Here is an 11,002-nt window from a genome sequence, read left to right as displayed (position 1 = left end):
CACAAAAAGGATGGAATTAAGCCAGTAAATTTCAACAAGACTGCTATTTGCTTAGCATTTTTCTCAAGCTTGCAGCATGTCAAGCTAAGTTAGAGATGATTTATGAAAAGGAGCCTCCGCCATGTACCGCCGGTGTACTGTAACGTCTCGCTACATTAGTCATTGATAAAAGGTGAAGAGGTTTAATTAACTGTAATCGAAAAATAATTGGGACTTAATTGAAATCCCCGTTAATAGGTTTTCTCTGATCGCTTGCGTGAAAAGTGGCACGCTAGATCATTTCTCCAAGCACGTCGGCGTACGGTATGTCAGGGTGTTGATGGGACTTAGACACGCGGAAATGGGTGGAGATTGTTGCGTTCCGCCTGTATTGACAAAATTGAACCAGCGGGCGAGCTACTGGGTGCTGTGTGGAGGCAGGTTGCTCGTTATCACCGGTTTATGTCAATATTTTGTCACGGTCTTGTTTCGATGGTGCTGGCTGTTTTTGGAAAGATTATACGGATGGGGAGGGAGCCAGTGTGCCAGTTTTAAGATCTTTTAAAAAGGAATTAACTGATTTTGGCCCGTTGGTTCGAGTATCCTTGATTTATTCTCACAATGATAAATACCTTTGGCCTGCAACTTTGTAGCATGAACATATTGTTGCATTTCTAGATCCTTGCAAGCTGATTGAAATAATGCCTATCGTTTGGGGATCGTTGTTTTTTGTTAGCTTGCTTTTAAAATTCTTTCAAAACACTTGTGACCCAAAAGATGGAGCTCTGACAAATAACTGTAGATTTCAGCATAACTACATTGTCTGTCCGGGTGCATTTTTACTGTCTACGATTATCAATATATAACAAATATCTTTGAACCCTGTGTAAGAAATTAAAAACAATGTGTCAAAACAGTTTTCATATTTGCTTTATGACCGACAAGGACAATGTGAAAATGTGACACTGGCAGCTGCACTCAAGTTATCAACTTATCTTAAAAGTGCCACATATAAAGGACAGGCCGTAAGGGCATTGGGTTGTTATCCACCGCTTGGACACGGTACTGGAAGGCGGAGCCCATCCCTCTCCCTCCATTGCCTTCTACCTCTCCGACCAAAGTCATGTACTCATTTTTACACTTGGGTGGAGTGAGGAAAGTCAATGTTGAATCGTCATTTTGCTTCTCTTTGAAGGAAACTACAGGTTGTAAGGTGGTCCCTAGGCGGCGCTATCAAAGCTATGACACCGGATCGTAACGTACAGTCCATAGTCAAAGCCCACTCACTGGTCCACGGGACTTTCTACGTATGCACTACATGTAAATAAGACCACAACTCCTCAGAAGAGATAATGACAGAGGTGTTCTCGGCAGGTGTTTTTCGTACTGTCTCCCACGCAGTGACGACCCAGACCTCATGCGACAGTCGAGTCATTAATTGGAAAGTTAAACACCTGCCCACGTTTGTAAATACTGGACGCTGATACCCATGACCAATCGTTCTGTACTACTGCGCTAATTATAAGTAAACATGTAGGAGAGGGAAAGCTTCCACCCATTTTAGCTTGGCTAATGGGTCTCAAACCAAAGTTACCATTGACGACATTGTAAAAGACGCCGTAGAGGCACAGGACATAGACGAAGGGGTAGCGTAAAAATGTTGCAATCTCCAAGCCGATCTCTACGGGGACTTTATGAGTATCCACCCTCCCAAGAAATCTCCAGTGGCTCCCTACATAAAAAAATCGCCCAGGATCCTAAAAAATCTGAAGTTGTCCCAGAGTTTCGACGGGGAAACAATTCACCAACAGAAGAAACTTCCATAATGGAAAGCACTTAATCATACACGTAACTGCAATTAACCAAATGGATATTCATTTTGTATCATTAAACTTTAAAAAACGAGTTGCACATATACAACGTTTCTGCATTGGTCTTAGAACATTTAATGCTCCTATACGTCGTCCTCTAGTGAAAAAATACCTTGGTCTAGTAACAACATACCACAATGCATAGACGGCACTACTACAGGGCCTTTATATTTACAAAGTGTAATAGTAGTACGTCAAACATCAAGTTGAAAGTGTGGATACAATTCACACCGTACAATTCACATGATATTCAGTACCTGCCATCTGAAGGCTCTCAGAGAATTAAATACTTCAACACGTACTTCCTGACAATTTGTCGTGATGTTGCCATTGTTAACGTTCACGGTAAATGACGATAGTGACATTCTACTACCAAAGATCGAAAGGTAGCAAACACATCTATTCAGATAGATCCTAAGGTTTACTGGTGTTTCTACTCATGAACATCCCATGAATAGCGTCGACAGGTACACAGGCCATTAATGGAAAAGGTAAACACAGCAGTGGCCTCTAAACATTCGCATCAAATTACAGCAATTATGTAATACTTACTGCTGCTAACCCGGGCATTCAACGGTTGTGTTCACCATACTTTTTAACATAGTGTTTTCTACTGAGTAGTATAACAACAGAAGGTGGGTACGTTACGCGTAGAGACTGGAGACGGGAAAAGCGGAGGCAGTGACAACATATAAAGGCTCTTCTCCATTTGTACAAGAATACACTTTACAGTCAATCGACTTCATCTCTGGGACACCTCAGACAAGACTTTCACTCTAGAAACCCTTACAATGGCTTTACTTTAAGTGTGAGTTTGACTATGGTTTTGCAACAATAAGAAACGTAAGAGTTCTAGCCGTTCTTCTCCACGAGAACGCTTCAAACGTGTTCTAGTCATCTCTCTCCCCGGCGGCGTACACCGGCGACACCCCGGCCATCTTCAGACTCTCCATGTGCTCCTTGGCCTTGAGCCTCAGCGTCGCGATGGACGACGATCTCCGCTCCTCCAGCGACGTCTGTCGGTCCCGCCCGCTGCCGTCACTTCCGGTTCCGGTGAGACACATGGGCGGGCTGCGGACGATGGGCGGCAGGACGGGCGGCAGGACGGTGATGAAGGGCGCGGAGAGGGCGCGGCGGGGACAGCTGTCCGTGCTCACCACCGAGGTGGGGATGCTGGTGGTGCTGAGCTGGATCGGACTGGCGCCGTTGTCCCGCAGCTTGCTCCTCTCCTGTTCCTTAGCGCGCTCCTGTTTCCTCCATTTGGCACGGCGGTTCTGGAACCAAACCTGTAAGCGACACCGACGAAACATGTCTCTTTAGACCCCTTAACACGAGGCGGCGATTGCAGAACGAGCTTTGAGCGACCAAAATTGAATTTGTGTTGAGCGACCAAAATTGAATTTGTGTGAACCTTGATTTTATAATTGGACTATAATGCACAATGCAAAAGTGTGAACGAAAAGACAACAAAATATAGAAAACGTAAAGAGATATGTACTTAATCTATTCTTCATTAGTCACCGACGCCAGCTTCAGGTCAAAACGGGGTGTTTCTCATCTGACTAGCTCAAAATTTCCTCACACTATGATATGAAAAGTCATTCAATGCTGACAGTTACAAAGTTTAGTTTTTGTAAAAGGTGCTGATCTATTTAGTTCCAAAATTAGCAAATCAGCAAAATCAACATCTTACGGTGCAGTTATTATAAGAGGGTTGCAAATCAGGTGCCAGCTAAAATTTCTCCATTAGTGCAATATGACATCAATTAGATATTGTGCCATATTGGGTATATTCATTACAGCATTTTAATTTGTCAGGAAAAAAATTGAAAGTCATGCAGACAATTAAATATGATTAGATTGCATGACGGAATTGATTGTTTGATAGTCCGAAAAAGCATTCATGAATTTTGATGAGAAGTTACAAACTTTTAGGAAAGTGACATGCACACTCTTGATGTCGGTCTTAAGTTTCGTGTTCAACAAAACTATACTATTGTGATTATATAAAATTAAAAACAAAATTCCATTTATTACGTTTCTATTGGATAATGTAAAATGTAAAATGTGCCAAATTTAAAATGTAAAATGTGCCACGTTTAATGAATCTTGGCTCCACTTTCCACTAGACGTTAATCGCTCAGGACAACCGTAAGGCCACCAACACTAGATTTGTATGACCCTTAATTTCATAATTTTGATATAATAAAAGATGTTCAAGTATGATTTAAAAGACAACAAAACGCACAAGACGACGAAAACTTGATAGAAAAGCTACCATTCAAATTCGTTGAGTCATCTGTCAATGCTTACCGACCACAGTGCGGTAGCAGTCTGTAGTGGAAAAAGGCATTTGGCTAGAAAAAATGAAAGTGTCGCACCTGTACCCGTGACTCCATGAGGTCCAGTCTGAGCGCCAGAGCCTCTCTCATGAAGATGTCCGGGTAGTGGGTCGTCTCAAATGCTCGCTCCAGGGCCTCCAGCTGCCAGCTCGTGAAGTTGGTGCGCACGCGCATGCGCCGAGGTTTTCGCCGTGGTGGCACGGCTGACGTAGGGTAGATCTGCGCAGGCGTGGTACTGACGACATCTGGAATATCAAACAGTATCACTAAGTTCTACTATCGATAGTTCATTCAACGTCATCAAACAGCAATGTAGTATTTTCTACTAATTTACGACCACAACGATAAAATGAAAAAGGAAAAAATGTTTGAATGTATAACGGTCTTCCGATGGTTTCCTTTCGTGTTAAAACCCAGATGAACTGTCATGCACTTTACGATCTGAAACATTAGCTCTTTACTTCAGAAAAACTAGAAGTTGGACAGTGGATGATTTGGGCAATATTTGCGTTGGAAGTTACAGTCCAACTTTGCCTCAGATCTGTGATATTGTGAATATTTTCAATATTAATGTTTTTCCTCGTCGAATATAAATCTGTATTTATTCATACAATAATTTTCATACTTTCCACCGACGTGCGGGCAGAAAAAATAGCCGCATAACGAATTTAAATTCATGGAAATGTCTCGGACGATATTGGACACTTTGGGCTAAAATTACATGCATATATAAAACATTACGCTCTTTTGTTGTTACATAAAAGCACTTATTTTGGTCACCGGCGTCACAAATTAGTCTAGTCGGCGCATGTACAGTACAGTACAGTACAGTACAGTACAGTACAGTACAGCATGCTAGAACGCCAAAACAGAAAAGACATAGTGGTCTGCACTATGTACCTATGCCGATATTTCAACAAATTTCGACGACCGTCAGTAGACAGTACAGTTCTCGATACCCTGATATGTCCCAGTATGAAAGAGACCACAACAAATGGACAGCTTTGCTTTAAATCCTTTTCAAGACAAGAAACGAACCATCACATTTGTTGCCTTGGAGATTCGATCATCTAAGTGCACGTATATGAATGTTTGTATGCTTTCATCTGTGATGATGCTTGATCCAGAATATGGCAAATTATCCATAAAGAAATAGTACACGTCTACGGCATTGCATTTATGAAGACCTTCTGGTAATAGTTTATAAGTAGACCTTGATAACATACTAGTGCGTAAGCTTGCATTATGTATGGAGAATAGCACCTAAGGTGTGCGTCAAAACAAAACCAGCATGGTGGCTACTACACTGTCTACAGGCAACAAAGACGGGAGCTTCAGAGGTTAAACTACGGCTATGCTCTCCGACATACAACAGAACTGGAACATTACTAGACATGACCCCGTCTTGTTTGTGTTTCGATGGTTTTGTGCATCATTTATACAACCATAACTACATAAAATCATTCGTTTCTCTTGGCAAGATTTCCGGTAAAGTATGCTTTGAAAATATTGTCTTTACCAGTGAATTCAAATTTCAAAATAGAAATCTATCAAGAAAGCTCAAATCAGTTAAGATGTTGTTAAAACCATGGATAGAACAAATATTGCAATCGAGCTATTGAAGAGAGCATCATATTTATGTATATATATATAATTTATATTACGCATTGTTAGAAACGGTTTTCAGTTCATGTGCATATTTATTGTTTGAAGAAATATTGCTAGGTGAAAAGGAAGCAGCACCTTAAATGCTCGTATTACATAACCGTTACAATCTTCCACATTTCATGAGAATGTCAGACCAAAATCAACGCGTAAACAGTTTGCGGCATTTTTAAATTCTCTGTTGTCGCCAAAAAAATTACACACAATCTAAAAATCTAGATAACCCTGAAAAGTGTCCAAAATATGAAGAAAACCTGCTGACCTTTTGGTTCGGCAGGAGACATCGTCTGCCGATCCGAGTCGCTCCCGACCTCGGTGTCCCCGGACTTCTCCTCCGAGGACGACTCGTGCTTCTTCTCGGTCTTCAGACCCAGTATCCCCTCGATCGTGTACGACATGGCGTTTTTTCTCAGTTTCTCAGTCACGTAGAGAAATGTTTGCAAGTTCCCGGGTATAACAAATCGTCTATATATCAATGTGTCGTAAAAGCTTTCGGAATCTTTTTGCTTCCAACTTTTTTGTCTTGAAGCGTTCTCAAGAGCGAAATAACATAGGAATAGAGTAATACAATTGAAGTACGTTCAGCATTAAAAATTTGATGACAGAGCTTGCTCAAAAAGGCTCTACAAACCAAAAATGGGAACGATTTCAACACCGTTTGTAGCTAAGATGTGGCTTTAAGCCTCCTGGTACGACCACTTCTCAACCGAAGTCCTCAGGACTGGAGAGCGCGCGGAAGCTATTTATATGATAGGCAGGCACGGCGGGTACTTGTTAATTTGTATGATGCTATTAACGGCAAATCGCGGGGCGGGAATATACATTACCTGAACAAGCGGCATAATGGGTTTTCGCAGGGGCTGAGTACCCTAAATGATCGTCGTTTCCCACCTCATTGATTCCAGCAAGAAAGGGCTCCCTACAAAGCAGAGGGTCTCTACGGAGTATATCGCATACCTCGGTTTGAGAAAGGGCAATGGTTTAATCCATTGATGTTTAGAACCTCACAGAAATAACGTAAAACAAGTGTACGTATACCAAAGCCGCAGTGAAAATCTGGATTGATTTTTGGGCCGAAACTTGGCAACCACGTCGTACTGCAGCCACCGATCAGAATGGCGAACACGTGAGGTACAGGAAATCTTGTTGTTGATAGCTGGCAATTTTTACTCCAAGATCCATGCGTGACACAGCGAAGAACTATTTATCAATGTACAAATCGAAACAAGCCATAAAGTAAGATTGTATACAGACATAACCTTTCAAAAGTAGTAAACGTGACAAAAAAAGTTATCTCAGACACTCAGACACCGTCCCACTGGTACCCCATGCAGACCCTCCCGTCGACGCTGGATGGAAATTGCTTAATGCTATTTGTGTGATTGTGGTAATTGAGCGTGGTAAGCGCCATTTAATTACACCAAGATTGGAACGGGGCACGCTTACATGGTGTGGGGCCGATCCGTGTCAAGTTTGGGGTTGTGGCCCGAGCGAGGGTGTACGTGGCTGAATATGCACAGTTAGCTGTCAAATGAAGCCATCGAACAACGTACGAAAAGTGATGTACGGTTTTGAAGAGAGAAAAGAGGACTTCTCCTATAGATGTATATATTTCTCAATGAAATATAGTTAATGATAAACGGTTATCATAAGCTATTGAAGGTACATACGGTTTGTTTCATCTACATATGTGATGACTCTGACGGAACTTGGAAAATGTGCCATTTCTTGTATAAACTTTCAATGATTGAATTATCTGTAATGTATACGTATTACAAGTTTTACTTCCAGTACGCAATGACACTATGAGGTTATGATATGACAAGCTGTCAAACGCTATGTCAAAAGATCAATACTACGTAATCTAAGTAACAAACCCATTTATTTCTACAGATTCATACTGTAAACTCCAAGCAGATACATATATGAAAACGTTTGAAAACTTTCTGCAACTGATTTTTCAGTCAGTATGTAAACGAAGTTCAAGAAAACGAAGCTCAATCATCATGGTCATAACACCATGAAACAAGTTTTGACATTGTGTAGCCTCTCCAGAGATGCGAACCTACATATTGTATCGACCCTGCTCCTTCCGGATGGAAATTGTCACCTTTCTGCGCTGCCCGACTGGTGGTCCCACTCCTACCCTACCTGCCTTACGCACACGCCGCTTTTATCCGCGCACAATCACTGTTTTCCCGCGGCGAGAGTCGGAACAAAGGCCGGTCTGCCCGGCTAACGAGCCCGCGCTCCCGCCGTGTTGATTCAAGCGGTACTCCTGGGCAAGAGCCGTGAAGTGGTATTCACGCCGCACCTGATCTTTTACCCAGGGTGTGCCCCAGGGTTGCCTGGAAACCGGGAGGAAACTATGCGTGATGTGCTCCTGAAATGATGTTCGTTTTCACTTTTCTCTATTGTACGAAAAGAACGTTAGTTCAAATGGTCAAAATATTTAAAAAAGACAAACCGTACTTTTTTTCTAGTTGAAAACTTTGCTTCGTGAAGTTCTCAAAAAACAAACTGTAAACGCTCCCATTCTCATTGTTGTCTTAATCGATATGTTCTAAAGAGGACAAAGAGGAACGATCATCACTACATATATACTTCCTTCCTGTAGAATGAATTGTTTGTGTTCTGTTTGGTCTCTGATGTATTGACGTACCCGTATGGGAACATTGCCTTCTGATACCGGAGTTTTCCTCCATCAAGTGTTTAATAATGAAGCTAAGTAGATTTCCGAGAGTTGATTCAATTGTGTTCAGTACCTATCACCACTCGGTATCTCAGGAAAACACAGTCAAAACACGGCACACATAATGACGGGATCGCCAGATGTGTTTACACGAGTTCCTGTGTTGTCGGGAATTAGCCAGGCGTTATATTATTAAGTTGACTGGCTGTCGTTCGTAGTCTTTGTATGTACATCTCTAACTTTTTCTCTCACCTTTCTCTACTATCATTGAAATCATTCACAGTGCTTTGACATCTAAGTACTAAAGACTTTATTGGAAAAGGTTATCACATCAAGTTCTATACAGTTTTCAACCTACGCCAGACCACTCTATTGCAATATATCATTTCTCATTCCCTCTCTCTTTGTCATATGTCCTTCACCTTAATATTTCTGAGCGAGCAGTTTTTGTATTTTTCCTTCAATCTGTGTACGTCTTGTCTATTTCTTACATTTTACGCACTGTTTCTCATTGATAAAAGTTTAGTTTCATTTCTTCACGGTCGAAGAACCTTAGATAGCGTTCACACAACAGAAAATGAGAAAGATGGCAAATTTAACGGACAACCGATTCCGATCAACATTCCGAGATTCGAATATGACATGCATTTACTTAGGAACAGTCGAGTAACAGAGAAGAAAGTATCAAAGTGGTGAGATGCGTGAAATTTGTATTGTCGAACATTTGTGAGAATTGTTCAATACAAAGGAAATACACTATATTCTTTTTGCCATTGGGTTATGCTGTAATTTCTTCATAGCATGAATTTCGCACTTTCCACTACAAACACAATACTAAAGAAGAGGAGTCACGATAGTACTAAGTAAAACGAGATATCAGTACTGAATAGGGTAAGAATAAAAAGATCACAGCCCCACCACCCCCACCCCCCCATACCAGAAATTGATGTTCTCGTCCTTGTATTGAAATCTGATCTCTCTGACACAGACAATTGACACGGGCAGCCACACTGCCATAATGTGCGCCTAGAGACCGTTTATTTTTTCCCAAGAAATATGGACGGCTGCGATCTGCAATGCAAAATGGAACATGAACCGTCACTTGAACAACATCCCTCTGGCCAGGATATTATGACTGAATCGAGTTAGATCAGGAATAAGTGAAACATTTGTATTTGAAAATTGTATCACGATTTCCTGTGGTTACAGTAAATATAAGTATGACAAATATTTTACAAAAAAATTGGGATAAAGGTTTATAAAGTAGTGAACGCTTTAAAAATGTTAACAGAGAAGCACAACTTATTGATGCATTCTCTAGTAGAGCCACGTTTCTGTCTTCTGCTTATATTTTAGAAAACATCGAAATAAAAATGATTGACAAGCGGTACAGACGACATCAGCCCTTTGCGGACCTGCACCTACAGCACAGGTGCTCGCCTACCGTACACTACCTCATTCGTCTTTCGTTTCCGAAAGTTGTCAAAGTCTTCGGCAACTTCCCGCTTTCTTACTTCCCGCTGTTTTACCAATTACAAGTTCCTTTTCCGCAACACTGGGGAAGAGACAAAATTAACCCCATTCTTTTAACGACTCACATGGCTTAGCGTAATATTCTTCTTATCCAAACATGTACGCATTTAATATCACACTATGATTTTGAAATATGCGTGAGAGTCTTTCGTGTCTGATTCTCAAGAACTAAAAAGATCCGGTAACTTTGGTTTTGGAGTCAATAGAGCAAAACTGTTTAGTACCACAAATCGAAATCGCCTATTTTCCTTGGAAGTGTCAATGTCAAAAGTCCCGTGAGACCTCGCGAGATTCAACCGGAACGAGATTAAATGAACATGAAACACCCGTTGAGCACCGACCGACTGGGAGGCCACAAATTAAAAGCCCCGCACAATTTACCTCAGCTATATTTAATTTTCATTACCGAAATATAATTTCACGGGCACGCGTCTGGGGCAGCAAGACAAGTTACGGTGTGTGGGCACCGTTATTGACTACCATATGTCCCAGCGTACGGAGCCGCAGAGTGGCGGGCATACCACTCACATTCTCTTATCGTCACCAAGTCTACAGTTGGAGAACTTTCGACGAGATGAAAATAAGTACCAAGCAAACTTTTACAAGTCTCGTGTTGGAGTAGTCTAGGGATAAGGAAAGAAGTTGAATTGAAAATGGCCGTACAAAAGAGTATGGCTATGTAAGAAAGTGTGCGACACTGGATAGATGGAGCAAAAGAAGCAATCGTAGAAAATAGCATTTCAAGCAGAAGGGTACATAAAGACATGACTATAGAGCAGATTTTCATCACTTCTTTTAGTAATTATATGTATTACAAAAATTAATTAGTCACATGATATTCACTTTAGTGCATTTTTGCCATGGTAATCAAAATGAGTAAGAAATTCACGTGATTCATGTTTGCATTTCTCCGTCACGAA

The 11,002-nt window shown here is 41.3% G+C and overlaps 1 protein-coding gene across 1 annotated transcript; it reads right to left on the bottom strand.

Annotated features, from left to right (window-relative positions):
- Positions 1-2,528: 2,528 nt before the first annotated feature.
- Positions 2,529-6,339, bottom strand: LOC118429422 (retinal homeobox protein Rx3-like). The gene is made up of 3 exons (XM_035839909.1): positions 6,120-6,339; positions 4,232-4,437; positions 2,529-3,136 (listed from the first exon to the last, which is right to left on the bottom strand). The coding sequence occupies exons 1-3, from the start codon at positions 6,253-6,255 to the stop codon at positions 2,741-2,743; spliced, it is 738 nt and encodes a 245-aa protein (XP_035695802.1). The 5' UTR covers positions 6,256-6,339; the 3' UTR covers positions 2,529-2,740.
- Positions 6,340-11,002: the final 4,663 nt, after the last annotated feature.

This window comes from Branchiostoma floridae, chromosome 13 (genome assembly GCF_000003815.2).
Source record: "Branchiostoma floridae strain S238N-H82 chromosome 13, Bfl_VNyyK, whole genome shotgun sequence".
Taxonomy (NCBI): domain Eukaryota; kingdom Metazoa; phylum Chordata; class Leptocardii; order Amphioxiformes; family Branchiostomatidae; genus Branchiostoma; species Branchiostoma floridae.
This window is presented reverse-complemented; position numbering and strand designations above follow the sequence as displayed.